The 26,878-nt window shown below is 33.7% G+C and overlaps 1 protein-coding gene across 1 annotated transcript in view; it reads right to left on the reverse strand.

Annotated features, from left to right (window-relative positions):
- LOC123544995 (carbohydrate sulfotransferase 3-like) overlaps positions 1-12,546 on the reverse strand; it is a 92,852-nt gene extending 80,306 nt beyond the window's left edge. Inside the window, exon 1 of the mRNA XM_045331203.2 lies at positions 12,414-12,546. Coding sequence (XP_045187138.1) covers positions 12,414-12,507 — 94 coding nt within the window. The 5' untranslated portion in view covers positions 12,508-12,546. The remainder of the gene's footprint in view (positions 1-12,413) is intronic.
- Between the last annotated feature and the right edge of the window lie 14,332 nt (positions 12,547-26,878).

Genomic DNA, 26,878 nt, shown 5'->3' on the forward strand with positions numbered 1-26,878 from the left:
AGCGATCCGTAGACCAACGCTCTACCTACTGAGCTAAGCGGGAGGGCTCAGTATGAAAATTAAAAAAATATGCTTATGTAAATCGTGTAGTTAATCGTCACTATCATATTTTGCAAAAATAAACCCTAGTAGTTTTAATTGTTTACCAGATGATAAAGGTAGAAGTTGTTAACGGTGACATCAATCCTATGCATCAGTTTTTATTTTGTTTTAAAAAAGTACTTTTCATAAAGTGTTAATAGCAATTTCAAAAACATAATGAAACATAAACACCTTTCATTTTACCAATAGTAATGAAAATATCTAACAGAATTCTTTTGAAGTTTAACATTATCTATTCAGCAACTATAAAATCGCGTGAACATACTTCTATATGGGTTTCTCAATGTGGCAAAGGCCTTACTTTCTTTTGATTTTAGAGAAAAACACATATGACACAGGCAACTATACTTCAAATAGTTTTGTTGCCGGGCAGTATAGCATGGCTATTGAAGGGTGGTTCTAATTGCTCTTCTAGAGGTTATATAACCTCAGAAACGCAATTTGTTTGTTGAGATAAACATAGAAAGAAAAGGGCTTTCTAAGAAATTATCAGCGACTTTAGGAAGACATATTAAATTCTGTTACAGATGATTACTTGATTTAAGCAGACTTTGTTATTATAATGGCTCTTGTATGGCTTGAAGATTATGAAAACCATAATGTAACAGTATTTCCAAGGCAACAATTGCAAGTACTTAAATATTATATTTCAAGGGAGATTAGTTTAACTGGATCTTTGAGTAATATAGAAAAATATCCTACTGTTATTTTTTCAGTATTTCACCAGTTAGCATAAAATAAGCAATGGGTGTTTTTTTTTTCGCGATGTCTCTGAAGTAATCATTTCGAGAACTTCTAAAATCTATCTATATATTTTTAATGTGAAAACACTTAATGTCACTCATTGATGTATTACCTATCATTCAATTTAGTTCATGTGATTTTATCATGAAAAAAGTCTATAATATATTAAAGTAACCAATTTGATTTGTCTAGTTAAGAAGTTCCTAATTTGAAGAAAACTCATACATTAACTGTTTTATTGATGCCTTTAAACAGTAAAATGACATTTAACAAGAAATGCAGTTATTAAAGTTATTTTAATAAAAGAAATAACAAGTGTGAGTGTGAGTTCCTTTTGGTCATAATTTCGATTTTAGTAAGCTTGTTTTCATTCTCTTTTTTATTTAAAACTGAAAAACCCTGACTGAAGAACATTTATTTAAAATTACGAGTACTGTGAAATCATTAATGTTCGTAGGGCTAATTTTCGTGGATTTCGTGGTTGAGTCAATTCACGAAATTTAATCCCAACGCACAAGTAAAATTCTCATTCATTTTATGTTCAAAAATCGAAATCCACGAATTCATATCTCCATGAAATTACCGTTTTGACCAAACCCACGAAATTTCATGCCCACGAAATAAAATTATTTTACAGTATATGATTTTTTTCTGGTAGCCAGTAACGGTGATTTGTATCTGCTCAATTTAAGAGAATAGTGTAACTGATCGGGACTAGTGTAAACACTGTCACACATTACACTTATAGACCGTTTGCTTTATTCAAGATGTTCGCCATTTCACAAAGTTTTTACACGTGAATAAACACAAGAAAGCATCATTTATTCCTCAATATAAAAGCAACGGTTGAACTTATTTGAGCCAATTCGCTGTTGTTATCTGTAGAACATGAATAAAATATACAGCTCCACAGCCTATATGGACGTTACGCATGCGTTTGGCACTGGCGCTGCGTTTTAATTAATGACCTGTTTCGATTGTAAAATATAATGATAATTATAATATTGGAACTATCGGACTTAATTAGATTGAATATGGATGGTCAATTCAAGTAAAAATCGCTGAAAATGCATGAGCAAAAATGTATCTTGGTTGCCTTCTTTGCTTCCATAAAATCTTCTTATAGATTTCTTTAATGGTCTGAAGTCATCAATTTGTACTTGGTAAGATGGTATAGTCTAAATTAAGGACATTTAGAATACGTTGCAAAAATATTTTGCTTATTTCGAACCGGTCCGTTAGTAATATCAAACATATTAACGAGAATTAAATTGTCGGTTAACTATTCAATATTGTTAAGAATCGATACTTTCTGTCGAACTTTATTTTCTTGTTAGACACCATCTGAAATATTTAAAATGACAATGTTTGAGCTAGCAAATCTTATTAAATTGAAAACTAAGAATGCGCAACTAGTACGAACTTATTTGTTTTCCTAATTTACTAGCGGTTTCCAGTAATTCATCCCTTATTTGTTAATTATCGATAATTTTAATCTTTCCAGTTTCGAGCAAGTTGACATCTTGATTTTTGCTGTATAAAGCTACAACTGACGAAAAGTATCAAACTCTAAATGATTTTGTTTGACTAAAATATGTTTTGAACTGCCTTTTTATATTTGAAACAGATAACATCTGCAAATGAATATTTATGATATTTTTGAATATAGCTTACTACAGTATTTTCACTAGATATACAATAAATCTAAAACCTTATTTTATTTATTTGTTAAATGTACTTTGATAAAATTATGTTCAAATTCAAAATCGACAGGAGTCGTGAGAAATGACTGGGTGTAACTTTGAATTAGAATTATATAAGTTAATGAAAGGGCAATCATTGCCTAATTGTTTAAAATGATTTCATCTCATATGGCATATGTTACTTATATTAATGAAGACACATAAATATGTAAGATATTTTCAAGAACTAAGGTAAAATTGAGTAGAAATCAATGAATGATTCGTTACGATATAATTCTAAAACTGGCAGTTACTAAAATAATAATTAAAACTGTGCGGAGAAAAAAAGATACCTCAATCCGATACTTGAATATCCTGAAAGGGAAAAATTCAGCTTTTTCAAAGTACAGGCAACTAAATGCTAGCTGAAAATACGAATGTATGAGTTTCAGTTTTGCAGGAAATAGATATGACAATCAAAATGTTGTTGCACTTTTGATTAAATTTGCAATTTTTATGAAAAGACTAAAGACATCTCTGTCAAAGCTTAAGGCACGGAAGGCAAAATACTTCCTTATTAAATCGTCTGGTCTGAAAGCGTCACAAAATCAGTAAGGAATTATTAAAATCAGATATTAGGGAATTTTGATGAACAAATGTGTGCATGCTAATGAAACATGTGTGCTCGTGTTAAGGTAGTTCTGCACGTTTGGATCGAAAAATTTTTCTACAATGTAAGATTTGATTAAACTCTGATTTTTGAAAACTTCAGAATATACCTAGAATGATATAAAAATGAATGGGTCGTGTGCTTCATTTTTTGCTAGGTTGATTTGAAAACTTTGGATCTCAAGCAATATTTTATAATGGGAATCAATAATAAAATCATCAATTTCATAATACTTTTGCGAATATAATTTTTTCTACAATGTAGATTCTGATGAAACTTCTCACAGTTGTAAAATAACACATTACCCATAATTTAGTGAAATCAAATGTATAGGTTCGTGTGCTTATTTTTGAGATATTTGATCATGGTTAAAGTGTACCGGACATTTCACGCTAATTTTAAGACATTATTTTGAATTTGTTAACGTTTCATATGTTAAAATATCATAGTTTGACATTAGAAATATAGCCACAGTGCCATCGTCATCAATTTACTCTCAGGTTTCGATTAATTTATAAAATGATTTTCATTTCTGTACGCCGAATCCAGGCTTTATTCTACGTTTTCCGGATAAATGACATTACGCCATCACTTCCGGTTTATCAAACGTTCAGAACTTCCTTAAGATTGGACAAGGAGGAATAACCTTATCCTAATGCACACATCCAGAGTAACGTGTTATGTATAAGAAATAGTCAACAAGGACAAAAAATTAGTGTGGCGCAGACAGGTAGGCAGCAAAGAACACAAAATTGGAGCTTTGGTCAGATTATTGCGCGCAAACCCTAATTTTATTCCCATTTTGTTCCCATGTTCGAGGACATTGTTAGTGAATGTTTTCCCGTCAGATAAATCCTTAACATAAGTACCACAATATGTAAAACATAACATGCTCGTGTATAAAATACCTATAAAAACCTGAATAACCAAATATGCTCTTACGCAGTGCATTGCAGAAAGCAGTTCAACATGGGAACAATTTTAAGAGCGTGATGAAACAAAATACCAAAGAAAGCTCTCTAAGAAATTTCTGTCATGGAGTTTTCTACTTGTGCTCAGAAAATGTCAAAAAAAGAAAGGAAAGTGTCAAGCTATACACGGGCTGAATACTAGACACGCGATCTAGATAGAGCATAATATAACAATAATATAATAGTCCCTTTAAACTTGGACAATTCCCTGTTTCATAACAGTTTATAAATTACTAAATGTAGTAAAACGCCGCCTGCCCGTGTATTTTGAGAATGGCTAACATAAAGCTGCTTTCAAAGCAGAACCAAAGCAGGCAAAAAATGTTTTGTTTTTATTCAGGGTGGCCTAGTTTTTACCCATATCACTCAGTTTCAATCTTGACCTATTGATTATCAGAAACTATGTTTCGTGAATATTGGGTCAAAAGTGTGGCCCAAAGAGTGTTAACAGGCTTTTCATTTGATTTAACTAGGTAACCTAGTTCTTAACTCTATATGACCTAGTTTGGAACTTGGCAAATCTCCAGGATAAATATTCTTACCAAGTTTCATAGAGATAGGACCATAAATATGGTTTTTGACCCATATGACTCAGTTAAAGCCTTGGCCTAGGGATTAGCAAGAAAACTTCTTACAAAATCTCATATATGCGGTCTCTATGGCATCATCATCGTCTTCTTAAGTCATTAACTCACTCTACAAGAGCATATTCACATATATGGTTAACCAGCTTTTCTTTTGGCTTGACCCTGTGACCTAGTTTCAGACTTGGCATAGAGATCACCAGGATAGACATTCAACCTCTTTATGGCTGAAAGGGCCAAAATACTAATTTTGTTCTTATCAGGGACAGTAATTTATGAACCCATTATTCTATCTGGCCGGTTTCCGAAAGAAATCCAGATCTTATTGTGATAAATGTTCTGTGTAAGTGTGGTTAAATTCGAATGCAAAATGTCAACTTTGTTTGCAATGTAAAAGTTCAGAAATTTGTGATTTTTCAGGGGTCAATCAGGAGTCGTAACTCCGGGCCTATTATTAAATCAGACGGAGTCATCATGTAATCCAAGATCTTTAATCAAATCAAGCTAAAAGCGAATAAAATAACGTGTACATTTACCTACATGAACATTAAAGTAAAGCTAGTACTCGCATGCATGAATGCTAGAGAAACTTTGAAATGTCAGTGTAGCAATATTATTAGTTACACTGCTAGTTGATGACAGGATACGCGATATACGCTGTCGAAGAATTCGTGTCAGTAGAGAGCGAATATGGATTTTTGAGATAGTGTAGATCCTGTATCCTGCTATTAACAACCTGTGTAACTATTTTATCTTGCCGACTACCCTTAATCCTTAATTTGCATACTTTGTAAATTTGGACATTTCTTAAACAAAACACTTATTCTGCCTACTACTCTATATGTCAATATGTGCTCCATAAGTCGTTTCTAAACAGTCGAAGAAAAAGTGATCATAATGTGGCACAGACTAAATACTATCTAAGCTACTAACAGTGCATTCTGCGGACACAATTTATTTGGATTTTAGCATCATATAATTATGTTCTCTTCACAAATGTCCTGTAAGCACTTATGACTTACAATACACAGAAGGCAAAGCATGAGGAAAAATGATAATGTTTTATTGTAAGAAATCGTGTGTAACTGAATCAAGGCGTAGGAATGTACAAATAAGTAAAAGTATCGAAAAATAAATATAATAAATCAATATCGAAAAACTTTTTTTATCAATGAAGTTTACGTTATACACATAATCCATTGACTGCATGAGAAATAGAATACTAGGTTATTGTTTTTCTGTCTTTCTTAACTTCTACGAGCGAGTTTTTTTTTTTTAACCAATACTTTTTTCTAATCTGTGAGCTTGAAGAACATTAGTTTCCAGGACAAACAAGAGCAGATCAAAACATAGGCCACCGAACTCGTTTATATTTTATAGGGCATTATCCTCAACCACTGTTTAAGCATTTCTGCAATTTTGAAAAACTGAAAAAGGGGTACTTTGTAAAACATATCCCACTTAATGTTATAGGGATTTTAGGTCTTACATGTTAGTATAAGTACAAGGTAATATCAGTATCATTTAAGTACAAATGTCAATATGAAAATCTCTTTTATTTGTAAATGCGGTCATTGAGTTTGATTCTCTGATGCTTGTTGGAAGGGCATTTCAAAACTTCGGAGCTTCATGTCACCATACTTTACTGTTCGACTCCTCGGTACAACCAAAACCACCGGGCCATTGGCCGACCGTAAGTCTCTACGAGGCTTGTACATATCTAGCATATCGGCAATGCATTTGGGAGATTCATTGTGCATGGCTTTGTATGAATTGAACTTAATTCGGTGCTGAACATTAAGCCAATGCAACTCCTTCAAGACCGGCGTGATGTGATCGTATCGTGGAGTCTTTGTTATGATGCGGGCCGCTGTGTTTTGTACACATTGAAGTTTTTGCAGTGTATCTTTGGAGATTGGATACAGCAGCGAGTCTTCTTTCGATGTAACCAGAGAGTTCACACGTGACTTGGTCGCATCAGCTGTGATGTACTGCCTAATGTAGCCTTTTTGCCGAAGTTGTGCACATGACGGTTTGAATTTATTCTAGCACCGAGTTTCTTCGCACAAATTGATGACTTAATCTGATAGGTTTCTTATTTCACGCAGATATCTTCGGGTGCATTCGTGTGATTTGTGTGAAACAAAGTGACCTCAGTTTTGTTAGTATTGAGCTTCAGCATGTTCTGATGCATCCAGGAGACTATGTCGTCGAGACAGATTTCAATTCGAAATAGGTCTTCATGTTGGTAGGAAATATGTTTTGGCTTAAATGACAAGTATAGTAGTGAGTCATCGGCATAAAAATGGTGATTCCGTGCATGGCTTCTGCAGATTGAACCAACGGGTTTTGTGTACAAAATGTAGATTTTCGGTACTAAGACAGATCCTGTATTTTATGTGAACTGAAGTAGACAGTTCGCCATTTACAAGACTGTTTTGTCGTGTTCATTCAGATAAGAAGTCATCAACTGTAGTGGTTTGCCAATGATCCCGAAGTACTATTCCAAGCGTATAAGCAACGTTTCATACTCGATAAAATCAAATGCAGCTGATAAGTCAATCATTACCAAAGCATGATTTCGTTTTGATCCAGGGCTTGAAGAAGATTGTCATTTTGAATATTGAGAAGTGCAGTTTCTGTCGAGTAATGCTTTCTGTAAGCAGACTGGTGCTGTTCATATTGGTTCTTCGAAGTCAGGTGGCACTCAATGTGTTTATCTACTACTTTTTCCTGTACTTCTGGGACAAAAGATGTATTTGATACAGGCCTATAGGTCTTTTGTTCATTGGAATCAAGGTCTGTTTTTTTTTTTAAAGAGATCTAACGTGAGAATTTTTGAATTCATTTGGAACATACGCGGTTTCCAATGATGTGTTGATACTTTTTGTCAAAGCTGTAAGGAGCTCGTCAAGGCATGTTTTTAAACGCCAAGTTGGTATTGGGTCTAATCCACACAACTTACATGGAGATGCTGAATAATATTCTTTACTTCTTCTGGTGTGGTTGGGGTAAAAGTGTTTAGACCGTCCTCCGTCGGTGCTTGTGTTTAGGCGTCAAAGCAAGATGCTATGTATACCCGTATTTTGTCTATTTTGTTTATGAAAAAGTCACTTAAGTTTTGTGCGAGTTGTTTGGAAGATGCAGCTTTTTGGTAAAGTAATGTCGTTTGTAGCACCTAAAAGATTCTTTTCGCAAGATTCTATCTTATTCGAGTAGAAATGTATTTTTACCTTTTTATTGACCTATTAACTGTTGGACATTGTTCTCTGCAAAGCTGTCGGTCTATTGCCAGTCATGATTTGCGCCATTTCTGTTCAAACTTGCGCCTTTAATGTTTAGCATCATGAAGTTCTTGTGTATACCAGGGACAGGTTGGTCTTTGAATAATGGTTTTTGTGCACAATGATGCATGATTATCAATAATTGATTTAAGTTCTTGTGTGTATGTGTTAACTAACTCACCAGCATCTGTAATTTGCTTGATTGCTTCCAAGGACTCTGAGTTCTAAAGATCCCCTTTGAATGAGTCGACATCAATTTCCCTAAGTTTTCAAAAGGAAACAGTTTTTTTTCACTGGTGGAGGTCTTGCAGCCTTTGCTTTGAAAGTCACTGAAAAATGATTGCGGGCGACCTTACCGCTGTTGACAGACATACCTTTATCAGTGACTTCAATGTTTGACACGATGTCATCCAGAATGTGTCCACCGAGGTTAGTGGCTTCATTAAAATGCTGTCTCATTCCGTGTGCATCCAAAGTACTTTGCTGTGTGTCTGTCAGTCGGAATGTCAAAATGAAAGTTAATCTCCTACAATGATGATTTGTTTGTCAGTTGTTCCAAATCTAGATAGGAAATTGGGCCATTCATTCTCAAAAAAGTATCATATTTTAAGTCCTATTCCCCGGGATAGTGGTGGTCTATAAACGACAACTAGACGCAAAATGTATTCTGCTCAAATTGCAGTCCATGTATTTGAGAGTTTATAAATCTATGTCTCGTGTTGATGCAAGAAAGCGCACATCTTTAGAAGTTCTATGTTTTATTGCTACGCAACCGCCACGGCTGCCGTTACAAAGGGGAACGTGCTTGATCATGTAGCCATCTGGAACAAGTTCAATTTATCATATTTCATCTAAAGCACTGCCAAGCCAAATTTTGGTAACAGCAACTATATCAAATTTATTTGAAATAATATAGTCACAAAAGGAGAGTGCTTTGGTTTTTACTGATCTTGTGTAATACTACATACTTGAATAGAAGTCTGACTTTTAACTAGAGAGTGGGGTTCACATTGTACATGTACAATATTTATAATGTTGTTGGTAGAAGGCACAGCTGATTCTTTACTTCCACCCTGACGAGTCTCTGCAAGTATAGGGATTGTCTGAGATAACTATTGTACGTTATTGAGATTGACCCCTTGACCTGAAACTGTTGAAACTTTGCATGTATTTTGGTGACTCTGTGAAACTACAGGAATTAATTGGGGTAATTCCCGTAGATTGTCTATTTTTACCCCTTTATTTGCGTTCCAAACACGACCTTTTTTAGAAATTCGCCCTCGAGTACCCCTGTACTGAGAGTAACATGATTGTCCAAAGATCAATAGACCTAAAGTTTTATTTTTATTTATTTTTTATACTTTTATTATCCCCGTCATAGGTGTGTGTGTGTCGGGGAACCATCCGCACTCCACACCTTAGAAATTTTATATATGTATAAGCAGAATATATCCAAGTCTGATTCATGGCATAATATTAGCTGAACGTAATTGCGAAATATTAAACTCACTATTTAAATGCAGGGGTAATAAATAATACAGTTTGTAGATAGCTTTGTTATCGCGGAGCTGAAGACGAATGAAGTAGAACACTTTCAGTGTTGATGTCAAGTCTTAATGAATATAATTAACCAGTAATTAAGAGTAATTAAGAGGACTATCATGAATTTAACACTTTGATTTATTAAAAACATCTGTTAAACTTCTACTGGCATAATCGTCTTGATCATGCTTAAATCTAATCAAAATGAACTTGCAAACTATGCATGTAATTTGCACATAATCTTATACTAATAGCACAGACAACTATTTTTTGCGCCGAAATTGATTTGTACTGCATTTCAAATTCCTTTCCTCCTAGGTACTTATTAAATCAGATATTGGTAACATATATTCCCTTATTGTATGTTATATTTCTTGTAACTTTCGGAAATTAACTTATTTCAAGTTCAACACCATAAGAATAGTCGAAAATAGTTAATATTAAGTGGTAGAAGCGACATGTAAAAATGCATTGTAAATTAAGCGGATGGGGTACAAATGAAATAGTTAAAATTAATTGAATATATTGTTTCCTGAGAAAAGTGTAAATATAGATATTTCAAATATCCCATTGACTTGTTTAATGACATGATATTCGATATTATAAGCAATTTTACTGATTTTTTTAGTATTTAGCAGTATTATTTTCGTAATCGGCCGCCATGTTGATGACGTCATTTCCGGACCCAGTCGCGGTCCCCGGAAGAGATACATATATATTGTTTTTGTCTGAGATCAAGGAATAATTTGGTATATGTGGCTATATTTCTCAACAACTAGCGTGATTACAAGTGGTCGAAGACTATCAGAAACGATTTAGCAAAAATATCAAATTAACAAAACTTACAATTTTCTACATTTGTTGTGTCTCAGAAGAGTGCTTATAAGTCTTCGGCAAAGAGTTGGTATTTGTGTCCATTTTAAAGGTGCATTAAAATAATAATAATAATTTCTCTAGCTTGTAAGTAATGTTTGTACCGTAGAAATACCACGTAACGTTTAATTATTATAGCGAATGTTAAAAGCGCACACGAACCATCATCAATGGAATCACTTCTTTTTCATGGCTAGCAAGATCGAACAAAAATTTGGGCAAATGTTCTGAATGGCAATTTAATAAACTGTAATTTGGCAGTGACTTGGAGGGAATGAACTCTCACACAAACTTGAATGGCCACTAAACCCTGTCAAAGAATTGAGCCAGCATTGACCGTTATATTTGAATTGTTCTGTATGGAATTATGAAAATTATTACGGAAAAAGTCACAAATTACCTGTTGTACAATTTGGTACATGTCGTGCTATTTTGTTAGAAGAAGGTAACTTCTCTTATACAGGTTATGTCGCAACACGTCATACATAGTTTTCGAATCATTTTCACCTTTGGTCAAGCATATATCATATGTACCTAATCGTCTCTGATATTGGTTCAGTACAACATATAAGATGACTTAAAAAATGTTGTGAACAAGTGTCAACGTTCATAGACGATATCTTAAAGTGTTTACACCAGTTGGCATATGTAAAGGTAAATGAGTGTCAAATATTCCAAGTTTTTGCAATATTTACATTTCACTGGATGCAAAAGGAAAACTCTGACCAAAGGTGTTTAATTACTGCAATGTCAATCATCGTTAAAGGCTATAGTTAGCAGAGCGAACCGTGTCGGATAAGCTATAGTTAAGGAAGTGTCCGTGCTTTTGTAACTGTGTATACCGCAGGATGTGCTATTTTTATTTGTATATGATATCGGTGTCCCTTAGTTTGTTTCTTATGTGTTTTATTTAGTTCGAAAGTAAGAGCAGTCAGTTTTAGGCTTTGATAATATTTGTTTACGAAGATCCGCCTACTACCACAAAATAACCTTGAGCTCATGTTCATTGTTACCGACTTTTGGTCTTGTCATAACTACGTATATTTTTAAACCTACTGCGCCGTAAGATGAAACATCATTCATTAATTGAATCGAACTTGGAGAATCACTTCAATTTTACCAGGCTTCCTACGATATCGGGCACCTTGTCTTACACCTCGTCTAACATCAACAGGTCATTTTTCTTACTTGAGTCTGCGTCATAAATAACTGTTTTGCAACGTCAAATAAACCCAAATTTTAAAAAAGGAGATAATATCTTTTATATTAACGATGTATATTTGATTTTCCTTTCTAGTTATTTAACTCGTATACATCCAAGTAAATATTCCCAAAATACTGGTTTTCAGTATCCAGGTGGATAGCTACGAAGAAAGAAATATTGCTTTCAGACAATTTTCAGAGATATTTGCCTGATAAAATTGTGAAGGTTTGTAAATTAAAATTGATATGATATTTGCAAGGCATGCAGATAACAAAGGCCCGCCCATGTACAAAAAACCATATTACAAGAAATAGATATAAACTATTATTCATTATTTATTATAACATTTTCCAATAACGAAAGTTCTCATCTTATAGAAGAAGAAATAAACAAGTTCATTCCTTAATTTGACGATATCTTTTAGAAACTCCTAACTTTGCCTAGCTTTATTGGTAACATTTGGTTGAATCAAGCTTTATTGCTAACACGGATTCTTTATTTTAATTATTTGCGCTTATCGTCTAAAGTAATAGGTGTCAGTGATTTCACTATATATGTTGACATTAAATATTGACATAAATGCTTTTTAAATATTTTTTTTCTGTTTTGTTTTGAACAAAATGCCTTAATCTAGCATAGCCTTAGAACTGTTAGAACTCTTTATGAAAGGCTAAGTATCAATAACAAATTACAGGTGTATAATAATACAAACACAACTTGAAGGCTGCAACAGTTTGAAAGTATTTAGTCAACTTACCTTTTATCATTTTCATTCCATTATAGTTTTTGAAAACTATATATGTGAAAGCGACAGATAAACATAGAGAGTAAAAGGACTTAGCCTTGTACATATTGACATAGTACGTATTTGAAACCTGTTTCTGATATGATGAAATCTGTTTTAGCCATCCAAATGAAATACATTGATATGTATACTATAGCGTCAGCCGGCATATTAATCAATGCCTACATTCTACATGAATTACTATAGATTTTGCAATAAGCGAGTACTGTTTTTTTTTTCAGACTCAATTTTCACACAATATGATGATAAGTGGTAATTTACCAAAAATACGTGATAACAATTTGCAATTGTGTTTAAAAATTCGAAACAAACCACCCGTTTCGTGTTCAGTGACTACAGTAAATGCTACGCTTTCCACTTTGATTATGCCTGACAGAATGCATAATCATACTTTATCTCATATAAAATAGCTGCAAAAACACCAACAACCAATTTAAATGTCTGTAACTTACATTTTCTTGATAGATAGTGTCAGTGCCGAATCAAAGGAAAGGTTTATGATTTCGATGACAAAATAATTTCTGTCAAACACATGAAATGGAAAACCAGCTAAAATATTTGATCCTAACTTGAGGTGGTGGTGCATAATATAACTTTTTAATGTTATCACTTCTGTATATAAATCCGACTATGCAATTCAAATTCCAAGCATACAATATGTCAAAGAATTTCAAGAATAACAGGAAAAATGCTCTACAGATAAACACAATCTAAGAACTACTTGAAATTTCCATAATATCTTTAAACCAACTCTGCCGAAACTTGGTGTCACTTTTATTTTCGTCTTATCCCAAATTATCTGCATCCACTGTGGTTTCATTTTGTGGCGCTTCTCAGCTTTAGAAACTATTAGTGTGAAACAGTCCATAGATTTGAAGCAGTTTTCAATTTCATTTGCGGATAGAGTGGGCGGAGAACGGTTACTATCATAAGGTTGTTATGGTCTATGGGGCTTTAAAGAAGTCGCATGAAGTACTAGGCCGTTAATCAATAGTTGAAACGTTTTCGTTGTTTGAACATTTGAAAACTTATCCATTTGAAAGCGGAAGAAAAATGAACAATTCTTACTCAGTTCCGGTCGACCCCAAGCACATTCTTTTCGTAAGGCGACAACTGACACTTCTAGACAAATTTTAGCGTGATAAGCATGGTAATTACGTGACATTCCCGCGATATCTTGGCCTTGGCAGAACACTCCAGCCACAGATATTATCATATGATGATAGTAATGACAATTATAAATATGTATCTTATACTGCTACTAAATGAGACACACACACACACACACACACACACAAACTCACACTCTTGGAATGCCAATTAAGGGTATTTCCAGGAACCTCCTGCGCGGTATTTTTTTTATCGTATCAGGTCCCTAACCTACAGTCATACTTTTATTATTAAAACTTTCATTTCCTTACCTGTCATTTTAATATTTGCAGTATTAAGTCACTCTTATTTTGACATTCTGTTCCCCCATTACAACAGAGACACACTATTATTCCATAAGGATTATTTACTTATTCCTGTCTTAAAGCCACAGACTATCGCAGACGTCTAAAACATACCATCAAAACGAGGGTCCACATTACCGACAACGTACAGCGTAGGACTACCGAGAATTTTTAGTTTTCTTTGTATCTGCGTGGGTGGGGGGTGGGGTGGGGCGGGAGTGGGAGGTTTGAATTTTATTTTTTGCAGAATTTCATCTGCAGTGTAAACTTTAATTTATGTTATTAACATAACGATATGAAATCAGTTAAACTAGTAAGTTAAGCCATTCATATGAAATGCTTAATAATATCACGCAACAAATCACATTACATTTAAAACCAAAATGAAACGTCTCGTGCGCAATGATTGTCTCAAATCATTGTTATCACAATCTGTTGATAAGATAATCCTTTTCAGGGAATTAAGGGATCATTACTCTTCAAAAATACCAATTAGTTTTAAAGGTTGCTTGTCGCGTTAATTACCAAACTCAGTTTTTAAAACTGAATTAATTACTCAGTTTTACGCTACGGTATTAAAAGCTATTTTACTACGTCTGCATTATGCGGCTTCGGCATTCTAGGAGTCTGAAAACCACAGATCTGCCACCGATGCGATTTGTAGACTTTTCTCCAATTACTTTCACTGTGGCACTACGGTAATTCTGAACTTTTTCCAGTAAAATACAAAATTGCACTGTGGTAATCGATTGTGATGTGCAATCGCAATTTGGTACATACGATTTTTCAAGACTGAAATAGTGTACATCTATACACTGCGGCAGTAAAAGTTTAAATTGTTTTTGACATGGAACATACATATGTATACTGTGGTAATTTTTTACAGAACGCTTCATCGTTTATACGCCCCAACGGTAATATATGCACACATCGCTTCTTCCAGTTGCATACTAGACGCGTGTTTATTTATCCAGTATGGAAGTATTGTACTTTTCAACTTTTAAACTCATTTTTATGTAAGAATGCATTTAAATTATCCCAAAGTACAAACTGGTAATTTTGACTTTGAGCTCCATGCATAATGCATTATATATAAATGGTGCAATATTCAATATTCCACATGTGACTTTGTATACTCATTATATTTATTTATAGTCCGGGTCCGTAGTGAAGGAGATACATTCTTGCACTTGTAATCTCTGAAACCTGTACTAGACGGAGGGTCGCAGTTCGAGCCCTGCTACTGAATAGGATTTTTTTTCATGTGAGAAAGTAGGCAGTTGCTTACGGACTTTTGCGTCTAGTACTGGTCTTTCCCAGAAACGATGGTTAGGTGAACTGCCTGCCTGATATAACTGGGATATTGTTGAAAACGGCCGTAAATCCGAATTAAAACAAACTATTTATTTATATACTCTGATACCGTGGCAAATTTTGGCAATTTTCTTCAAGATGTAAATTTGTCATTGCGCGGTTTTGGCAATTAATTCTACCCTATCGACACTAATGTCTATGTGTAGACAGAAATACTTTAAATATTAAAGCATAGTAATTCTATACATTTGCAATATGGCCTGGCGACATGTCTGATTCCACCGGGCTCTAACACCCAAATAAAAACCCGAGAAGGGAGCCCGACTACCAGAAAGGCCAATAAAGTAATCAATTAAAACAGAACAAAAGATAAAAACCTAAGTTTCTTTTGTCAAAAGTCGGTAATATCTCGTACTAATTTCAATGAAATCAGATGTTCTTTTTAAGTCTTGTTCCGAAAAGAAACAATCGAATTTCCTAAAAAAAAACGTTCATAATCATTTCAGTCCTAGAAGTATTAGTATTAACTGTTTCCAAAAACGTACATGAATGTGTTTTCGGTGAAATGAGATCTTACAATTCTTCCTTATACAATTAAACCATTAATACCTAAATTGTGAATTTTAAGAAAAGTATCAACGGAAAACAGCTATAGTCCGATTCAGGGAAGACCGGCAGAAGAGTATGAGTAAAACATTAAAAGCAGACAAAACATATAAGAGAAAATAACAAAAATTATAATTAAACGAAAGCAAGTTGTAGAAGCAATAATAGATGTCGATTTCCCAGATGATTTTGATGGCATTTACGGGGGTTTCTGTTTAAATATGCACCTTCCTGGGTGATTTTTGCAACGGTTATGTAGCTAAACTGAAGGAAGGGACTTCTTAATAAACTGTAGTAATAATAAGCAATAATAAAACGTATCAAATTATAATATTTAGTGATTTACAATGGTAATATGTACTAAAATGATAAAAGAATACTTAAACACTTCATGCACTTAATTTCATGAACACAGTAGTTTAGTACCTAATTTTTCCAGACGCCGTTTTCTGTTGCCCGGTCGATTTTCTGGAGTTTCCAATTTCGCCCTAGTTGCCAAAAGTTTTACGGGCGTTTTCGGATTGGAGGTCTGTGCGGACTCGTCCTCAGCCATCCCAGTTCTGGATGCAACATCATGATACGGAAGAAAGCATTCCCTGAAAGTATTATTTAAAAGTTCACGGGGAATAACATTGAAATTAGATGACAAATATTTTTATGTAAGCCAGACATTTTGATTTTCAACTACAATTATTGCACTACTTATCTGGAACTGGCTTCTGTACTTCAGCGCTGGAATTTCTCGAAACACTTGATCCTGTACTAAGAAGATTAACCTGTTATGAGCAATCGAATATATAATGCAATAACAGACCTGTCCTCTTATGGCATGCTTAAATGTTTCGAGCAATTGGACCCAGAGGGATAATTTGAGTACATTTTTGGAATTGACAATTTATGTTATCAGCAATGACTCAGACCTAGTTTATATATATTGAGTATTAGAAATTACGTTCACTTAACAGAGCAAGGACTCAATAACACAATAAAATTATCAAAACTACTTATAAGATCAATGTTACTTTATAATAAGAATTTACACTGCTTACAACCAAATGATGATGTTTGTGTTCGGAGACCACCGGTAGTCTTTAGTTTCTTCATACTGCAAAATCGACATGCCCTTGTTTGCCCATACATTGAGATAATTTCATGCGAGTCCGCAAAATCTCGGTCAATGGTACCAACGACTTGCGTTTGTTTGGGTTTCCTAATTCTTGAACGGTAACCTCCAATCACTTGTTCCGCAACCTGATGTAAATGATTCAATTTTTATTTAAAATTATATTATAACAATGCGCATTTTCATATTAGATATTTACAGGATTTTTCTTTCATTTATTTTAAACATTACAGGTAATCTTTTTATAGTTTTAAGCTTTTACCTTAGTTGGATTAATATATTAAGAAATAAGATTAAAACATGACTTCGAGAAGAAAAAAACCTTACCTTATTTAGAATATTTGGTGCTTACCCCCTGGCCTAATGTTTTTTACATAATGTAGCTGTTCATCAGGGCTATGTCAACAGCAAACCATAGGAAAAGGGCCCACCACCTAACGCTTGGTCTTTGTACGGTGTAGCTACTTCGCAGGTGGTCGTACCTATCCACGCCCCCATGTACATTTTGAGTTCAATAATAGCGGTAGGACAAGGGTATACCATCTTTTCCCATTTTCTTTAAGGATTTACTTGCTCTCTGAGGACTGTGTCCTGGTCTTAAGGAACGGGATTTAAAAATGCATGCCTTGAATCCTTGCATACTCTAGCTACCATCTTTCCATAGTTGGTTTGACGTGTCATGAGCTGTGCTCTGTTCAATGTCCTAACCGAATCATTTTTCTGTCGGACTGATTTCAGTGGTTTTAAATCATATGGCCAGAATTTCCGCTCTACATTAAAAGACACCAAAAGATTGGTTCAGCTGGCAAGGAACGCCTGTGCCAAAGGGATTGATGTGTAGAATGTGTCTAGAAACATTATATGATTTCGTTCATACACTGGCTCAACCAGATGTTCAACAACCTTTCTCATTAGTCCTGCTTCTTTTTTCCATATGTATAAACTTGAAAATTCCAGAGATCCCCAGAAACGGCATCTGCTGACAAGAATATTTTAAAACCTCTCTTTCAATGTAGTACCTAAGTGTAGTTTTACTCGTCCCATTACTAGGGAATATAGTAGACTTTTTTGAGAAACTTGAATTTTAAGGCAGTACCATAGTTATACACATAATATGAAATTAGGTGCACTTCCATAGTGCTGAGAAAGTTACCCAACGGATGGATTATACTAGTAATCAAATTTATCCTGTAGGCATTATTTATTCCCCCGAATACCACAGTAGTTTTATGCGGGACATGCGGGACATGCAAAACTCAAGACAGTGCCGCAGCGTATTAATACAGATTCACACAAAATAGCATGTACTGCCACAGTGATGCAGTGACCGTTTAAATATGTGACTTTTGATACATAACGTTAGCTGTATGTTGTATCTGCATATAAATACCATAGTAGGCTATTGCAGGAAACAAGAAATTTTAAGTTGTGCCACAGTGTAGTTATACCAATAACCATACAATTGACATAACTACCATAGTGTAGCAACCGTTTTACATAAAAATTACCGCAGCGTAAAATTGTAGTTTATTCTGAGGAATGGCCTCGCCCTCAGTGTTTCAACCCTCTTATAGAAATTCATTTCTTACATACCAATTGATTATTTGGTATGAAATTGTTAAACTGGGTTAAATAGGTCAATGACCTCGAGTACAGTTATTTTTAGATATGTATAAATTTGGAACTTCGAACTTCTTTACTACAGTACTCATTCATCTATTACCTTTATTAAATGTTTACTGTAACCTTTTCATTCTGGCAGGCTTCCCTGTTAAGTAATTTAAGATCATTATTGCATTGTCACATGTAAATTTACATTCATCCGCCATGTTTGTTGTCATTTCCGGTTTGCACCAGTTAATCTCGAGTCAAAATCAAATCAATATTTCTTAGCATTTTGATGTATTATGCCTATCTAAATGTACCCCACATGTATTATTTATAAATTTGCTATATGATCATTAACTTATTAGAATTAAGTATATGTTCTTAATGGGGTTTATTTAGATGTTAATCTCTAATCGCCTCATTTGCATACCAAATACCGTGTATCTAATTTGCATAAAATAATACCAGCGTTCTTGTACATAAAATCCTCACTTTGCCTCTGTCTCCACTGTAGACTAGACACGATTGTCTTAGCTCTCAAAATGTCATGTTAGTAAATTTCAAATAACTTTTCCTTCATGATAAATTAATTACTTGAATGGTTTAGAAGAAATTTATTGAAACACAGAGTTCATAATCGAGAACGTTGTTTCATTACATTTATTTATTTATTTATTTATTTTTTGCTCTGGTCATAGTTTCGGACTTAGAATAATTACGGCGATTTCGTGGCGTTGATTTGACTTTGAACGGGAATAGTTAGTACATTTTTCGGCCTGATTCCTTGCCGTAAAAATTGTTAAGGGCTTTTTACCAAATGAAATTCATTTAAGCCGAAAGGATTGGTGTTTGTGCTGAATCTAAGTAATAGATTTTGTTGGTTATTTGTCAAGTTTGGCCGCTACCAGGCTTAGCCGCTACCAGTCTGATTACGCTATGTATAACCAGTTGCCCTCCCTACTTAATAAAAATACCCTGAAACCCCTTAGTAATCTTAAAAAGTAGATTGCTGCTGTAGGCTAGCGGGACTCTTAGTTGTTCCCCCATGTGACCCCCTCAGAGGTAGGCCTGCGGGCGCTACAATATTTTTGGGAATTCCTTTTATTTTCAATTGCGAAAAATACGATTTTTACCCAAATACTGCATTATGTTCTATGGAAATGGTACGTATTAGTCGTCTCCGGTAGTCCCCTGCAAAACAGTGGTAATGGAGAACCCCCAAAAATATAGTCTGCATTTGGCGGCTCAGATAGTGCGTCGGTGTACGATAGCGGTAGTCGAAAGGATACATAGTAAGATACGTTGTTGTAAAAAATATATGTATTGTGGTACAAAATTTCTTACCCAATAAGTTTTTAATTTATGGATCTGAAATTAAATGGTCTACCTATCAGTCGACTGACAATAAGCAAAATGGTTTACACAAACTCATATTACAGGAGGTTATGGAAAAGAGAGATAAAAATCCCTGAAAGTATAAGAAGAATAAGTATGTCTAGAAAACACACTTTAATAGTCAAACTTTTTTTTCAAATTAGCCTGCATCTAATATCTTTCCGCCTTTGATAAGAGGAGCTAAAATGCCTTCTAAAATTCTACACTTTTCTTCATATTTCATAGTCATAATTATAATTCCGGAAGCGCTATGATTATAAATATCTTGCATTTCAGTTAAGCAGTGTCATTCATGGTCATGTTTTATTATAGGTCAGTATTATATGCTATAAATGTTACTTTGTTCCCTACATAAAATAAAAGTACCTTCCGAAGTATTTGATAATTTCTGCTTTTCCAGTACAATCTTGAGCTCGAATAAAGTGTAAAGGTGATAATTAGGATGTCTAAATTTAAGACTATGTAATGCTGTAATTGTGAAAACAAAAAGTAAGTATTTTGTATGCAACACAGACATATAAGTTTTGACAAGGTCAGTCACGTGAGCATCATGCCATAATGTATAAGAGTTAGAAGCTTTGACCTGAACCAAGTATCAGTAAGTTAACATGTTGGTCTTCGTTTATCACTTATTTGGGAGGCAAAACCGCAGATATACTTGCATGCAGGAAAGCATACCTTTCCTTTCTCGGCTCAGCAGTGTACATATAAAAGTAACATGACATTACTATGGCGACAAGTTTATCGAACCTTATACAATCTTTCCACACATACATATGTCAGTCAGAAATATAATATAACGTTGGAAGAAAGGAAAGCAATTACGTCCTTACAAAATGATGACAACATTGTAATCAAACCGGCAGACAAATGGGGGTGGGGGTAGGGGGTGGGGGGGGTGGGGGGGCGGGTTCTAAAATAACATTTAAGAAAATAAAAGAAATATATCTTTTTTATTAAACTTTGTATTAATACCCTGTATGTTTTATGGTCTGCCTTAATTTCTTAAATAGTACGTTTTTAAAAAATAAATGCATTGGACAAAATACTAAATATATAGAATTAGCAGACCCGGATTATTTCAAATTTAGACCCATATTGACAGGCCCAATATATGAAACACATAGACTTAGTAAACTCATAGACATAATAAAATCCTTTGTCTTCCATGTTAAAAGTTACATTTTAATAGAGATAATATTGACTCTCTTTCCCACTTTCCATCAATACAACTTAAGATGCAATAATAGTTTCATTTTACGTCACAAACATTTATACAAATAGTTCAAACAAATTGAGACTAGTAGCAATTTAACAAATGCGAGAAGTAACATCCTGATAGTATTAAAAAAATTACAAAGGAATTTATCTTAAAAGACATCAAAACATTTTTGGAAAATTGTATGTTTTTCATTTAATGGAAAATTTTATAATCAAATCAGGAGAATAGCTATGGGAACAAAATTGGCATCTACATATGGAGCATTAGTATTAGGCTACCTACAAAATAATTTTACACAATCTTGGAACATACGACAGACACAACATTTGCGACATATATATAAAAGAACTGGAAACGATTTCTAGATGACCTTTTTGTCTTTTGGACTAAATCACAAAATCTACTTGAACATTCCGCGTCTTGTTAATTAATTTACACCGAGATATAAAATTTACAATATAAATAGGTGAAACAAAATTATTTTAGAGATATTCTGATTTTAAAAAAATGATTGCCATCTTTAAACAGACGTTTTCTTTAAATACAAAGAATACCTTAACTTTAAAACATGCCGCCCTAAGCAAACAAAACTAAGCATACCATATGATTTAGCAAGACGTATTTGCACAATTGTTTCAGCTACTAATACTAATAATATACGACTAAAATGACTTATGTTATAACTTTTTAACAGAAATTATCCTAAAACTATCATCCAAAATTGAATCAGCAAAGCACTAAAAATTCAAAGAGAGAGACTACTCAAACAAATATTAAACCACATCAAAAGATAATAGGTAAGGGTAGATTTCTCAGAGCACCAAAAACACAGCACCAGAGCCACGCATTTACATAGTAGGCCCACAACAAAAAGAAGCTATAATGGAAAAATATTTCAGACGGGTTGCTTCAAACATCCAACAAGTACATACTAATATAAGCTAAAAATGATTAAAGGGGAAGGAAATGGTATGTGGCGAAAAGGGGACGGGGGTGAGGGGGGAATCCGAAGGGGAAAGCCAAACAAGGAAGAATATACAAGGGAATGCCATTTTCTTTAAAAACAGTCGCACTACAAACGCAAGCCACAATAGCGCAGACACTGTACCAAAGATAATCACACAACAACGAACAACCGACCAACATAGAAAAACGAACAAGTAACACATAAGAAAACAGTAGGGCACCGTTATAGACTCAAAAACCCACAAACGTACCACACAAATAGGGAAAACAATCTAGCACTGTCTTGGGACCCGGCTGTCAAAACAAAGAGGAGCCACGAAAACACGAACACAATACCTTACGTGTCTACATTCAACCCTAAAATCCATGAACTATATACAATTATCAAACCTCATTTACCTATGATAATGGTCAGACACTAAAATGAAAGAGGTACTCGCAAATTCAAAATTAATCAAAAGAAAACTGCAACCACAAAACCTTAAAAAACTATTGACAAAACAGATAAGAGACCCTTCAATTAGACAGATTCCACAAAGAAAATATATAGATGTTTCCAGTAAATCTTATGTACATGTCATTTCCCCTGAGGCACATTATTGTTACTGAACTAGTTTTAAGACATCATATAAAGTTTAATCTAGAAAATTGTTGTTTGTCATAATGCTGATAAACAGTGCATGACCAGAATTATCCAGAATTTTCTTTTCATTATTTGCTTTACTTGAAAGTGCTGCAACCTTCCCCGATTCTTTATATAGAGATCGATGTGTATTAAGATTAGAACTTAGACTCTAGATATTTGAAAATATTTGAGAGATTTTTCTAAATTGTGGATTTAAAAAGCTATAATTGAAGAGGAGAATCATATTTTTTGGATGTACTTAAGTGACTTTTAAACTGTGGATTGGATTTAAATTTGACTTGGACAGGATTTGGACAACTTTTACATATAAGCTTGAATTTTACGGATCTTTGACATTTTTGAAGGTATTTTAATTGCTACTTAAATAAATGAATAAAATAATGTTATTGTAATAGTTGCTGGTCTGTCTTTCTGTTTCTTCTATTTACTGTAACAAGAAACTGCTACCCTCTGACGTAACAAAATAAAGATTAAAAGTTTCAAATGTTACCATTCTTTATAATGAAATCAGATAGTACTTCAGCTGGGTTCACGAAAGAAAATTATTTTTAAAAATACTTTGAGCAAAAACGTAACAGACTACAGTGACAGTTAAATTCTAAATAATCAAATAACAATATTAATTACCTCCCTTTGAAACAAATAACGTCAGGATTACGTCCCTTTATACTGACGTCACGTCACTACCATAGGAACATCACGTTACATTTAAATGTACTCTCATGAGTCGATATGCGAAAGAAGTTATATATAAGACTTCACATGCCTTTCTTACGTACATACCACTGTTTTCCTCTTTAGGCAGACAGTAGGTAAAAAATGAGCATTCGGCAAACATTGTATATATGTTGTATTTTTTTTTTTTTTTTTTTTTTTTGACATTTCGAGGTCTGTTTTTCACAATTACAATGAAAAACCTTTTGAAATTGCGTAGTAAAAGCCGCGTCTTGAAATACTGAGAAATGAATTATAAATAAAATTCTTTGTCTGCCTATTTTGTATACGTACGAAATACGAATTAGGCAGACATTACATGAATATTCATCATAAGGCAAACCTTATATGTATTTTTATATCCATCATTAGGCAGAAATATAATAAGTATATACAGCATTAATCAGTGATTTATCATATATTTATCAGTTGGAAGAAAGTATACACCGGACATTTTGAAGTATGAAAAGAGCTGAAGTGTGTCATACAGATTATTATAATTTTGAATACAATGATATTTTGCTTATAAGTACCACTCGGTCGAGTGAAGTGTGTTTGTACAACACCCTACCGGTTGAAACTCATTTTTATACCTCATAAAAACAATGTAAAATAGGAATAGACCAACGAAGACTATTCTTGAACACTACATTTCGAAAAATATTAAGGTAGGATATGTTTTGAATATCATCATGTCAGATGATATTTTTGAGTGACACACTGCCGGCGGATTTTATTTGAACAGCGCCCTGCTGACATTCGTTTGAAAACAGCAGCCAGGTAATATTCATTTAAATTCCATCAGTTCTGGTGATATTCATAAAAATAATACCCGTGCCGCGAAACGTTCTGATTATTTAATCATTGGAGAGAGTAGACACTACTCTACAATACAAAGTTAATTTAACGTCGATCCTTATATAAACAGAGAAAGGATGGGGAAGCACAACATTACGATGGTAACACTACGATTGTGAAGCACGGCAGTGTGATGGCGACGCGCAACAGAAAGATGATATTACTGCGATGGTGAAGAGTGACAATACGATAATGAAGCGTAGCAGTTCGATAGCGAAGCGCGACGGTGCAATGGTGACACTACGATGGTTAAGCGCGATAGTGCGATGGCGTAGCGCGAAAGTAAGATGGTGTAGCACGACAGTATGATGGAGAAGCGCGACAGTTTGGCGGACCGTCATCATCGTACTGTAGCGCTTCGCCATCATACTACGCTTCGACATCTTTCATTTTTGATGATTGTTTGATAAAACGTTTTATCCCATTGCATATCAGTTGACGCAGCCAATTTCTGAGAGCAGAATTCCTGTGATATCAATTGCGAACATAAACGCATCTTCTACTTTAATTGAATGTTTGGCATAATTTATCTCAGTGCAATGAAGTAACTTTATACTGTTTATCTTTTCTTTCTGATATGTACTGAAAAAAAAGTCATATCAGGACAATATGTTCAATCGAGCTCGAGTTACAAACAGATAATCATTGATAAAAAAATATAAAGGATTTCTTTAAACTAAAAACGGATAAATAAACGAACTCACGTGACAGTAAAAATTCAACTTGTTGATATTTCCGTTTACTTTTCATACATATAGTAACAATCTGACACATAAGGTTATAATGTTTTACGTTGATATCGTACATGTATGTACAGTCTTGTTGTGCTCTAGATAGTTTTGAAATGGAAGTGTTCCATAATAATCACACATTCACATCATATATTAATAAAGCTAATTTAAAAGAAGATTTTATGCTGCGCTTTTTGACAGAAACAATTCCATTATAATCGCACATGACAAGATTAATTATAATTTAAGTAAAAACCGAAAGTTCGCAGCTCAAAACTAGTCTGGACATCTTTTTTCTGTTATATTTCGAATTATAAATGTTAGTTTGTTGTATTTCAGTTTTCATTTTCATTAAACGTATATTTTACGATAAAATGTCGACAACATGTTTCATATTACACGTTTTCTTAAATTGTCTGAAACCTTCGGCGTAACTTTAAAAATACCACCAAATAACGTTAAGGGATTGGATTTCCTATAGTTTTTTATGCGCATCTTTTTGCGCAGCGGGCACCATTTATGGGAAATTGAAGTGAAGTCAATAGTTGTTGAAATATGTGACAGACAATCTTAAATATGAGGAATCTTGAATAAAATAACATAACATTTTAAATTGTATCAGTCATCAAATGTTGACACTGGTTAATGTTGTATTGACATGAATCATGCCCGACATGTATCTTGCCATTTTTGCTGCTGTGTTTTGACAGCGCATTTTAGTACAAAGACAGTGTTGTTCATATAATGTTAGACAATTAACTTTGTATTGATAAGACAACATCTCTTTTCAGATTATTAAGTTTTCAGTAAAAGAAAAAATTAAGAATTTTTAAACCTTTTTTCTTAACCTTCTAGCAGATAGCAATATATTCAAGCGGTCTTAACATAAAATCTAGCCTGGTGACCCATACATTTTAGCCATTTCTATGTTCACAATACAATTATTTATACACAAAAAAAAAAAAAACAGAAAAAAAGTCTGTGAAACAGTTTTTTTTTTTCAAAATTTAAAAATATATTTCCACTATGGGTATTTTTCATTGAGAACAATTCACAAAAGTGAATATGAAACAATAGTGTTTTTTTTTTTTTCATTTGTACCCATTATTGTTATGATATAGTACTACAAGTATGACTACCTTATATAAAACGTATATAATAAATTTGTAAAAAGAATTAACCTTATTGTGCTGTCTTAATACATATTTTGGTTGGTAATTATATTAAAAAAACAAAAGATAATTATAAAAATGTTGAAAAATCGCTGGCAGTTTCAGCAATAGTGGGTGTGTTCAAAACAATTTTTCACAAAAGCAAGCCTTGTGACCCATTGTTTTTGTTTGTTCATTGTTTTCAGCACAAATATTCCTATCACATATGTGAATTTAAAAATAAATCTATGAAATAAAAAAGAACTGCAGGAATTCTCTTTAAGCTCGGGCTGGGGAAATAAAACAGGGATATGCTAAAAACATTGGAGAAACAGTGAAAATGACGCAAAGAAATGATGCCCAAAAAGTGCCGTTACTGGCCAAGTTTGACAGTGTACTAAAGAAATGTGGCTTGGATTAGAGCCAAACGGTTCATATATCTATGTAAACTTTTGTTAATGGTCGCACTCCTCCTTAAGTCATTTTGTCTGTAATCTCTTGATATTGCTTTCGTTGTCAATCATTGTTAAATTTCCATGGGTACTTAACTTTTTTCAATAAAATGATTATTATGAAAAAACAAAATACAGACTTTTCATCAAATGCTATATAAGTATTTGCAATGATTC

This window comes from Mercenaria mercenaria, chromosome 15 (assembly GCF_021730395.1).
Source record: "Mercenaria mercenaria strain notata chromosome 15, MADL_Memer_1, whole genome shotgun sequence".
NCBI lineage: Eukaryota > Metazoa > Mollusca > Bivalvia > Venerida > Veneridae > Mercenaria > Mercenaria mercenaria.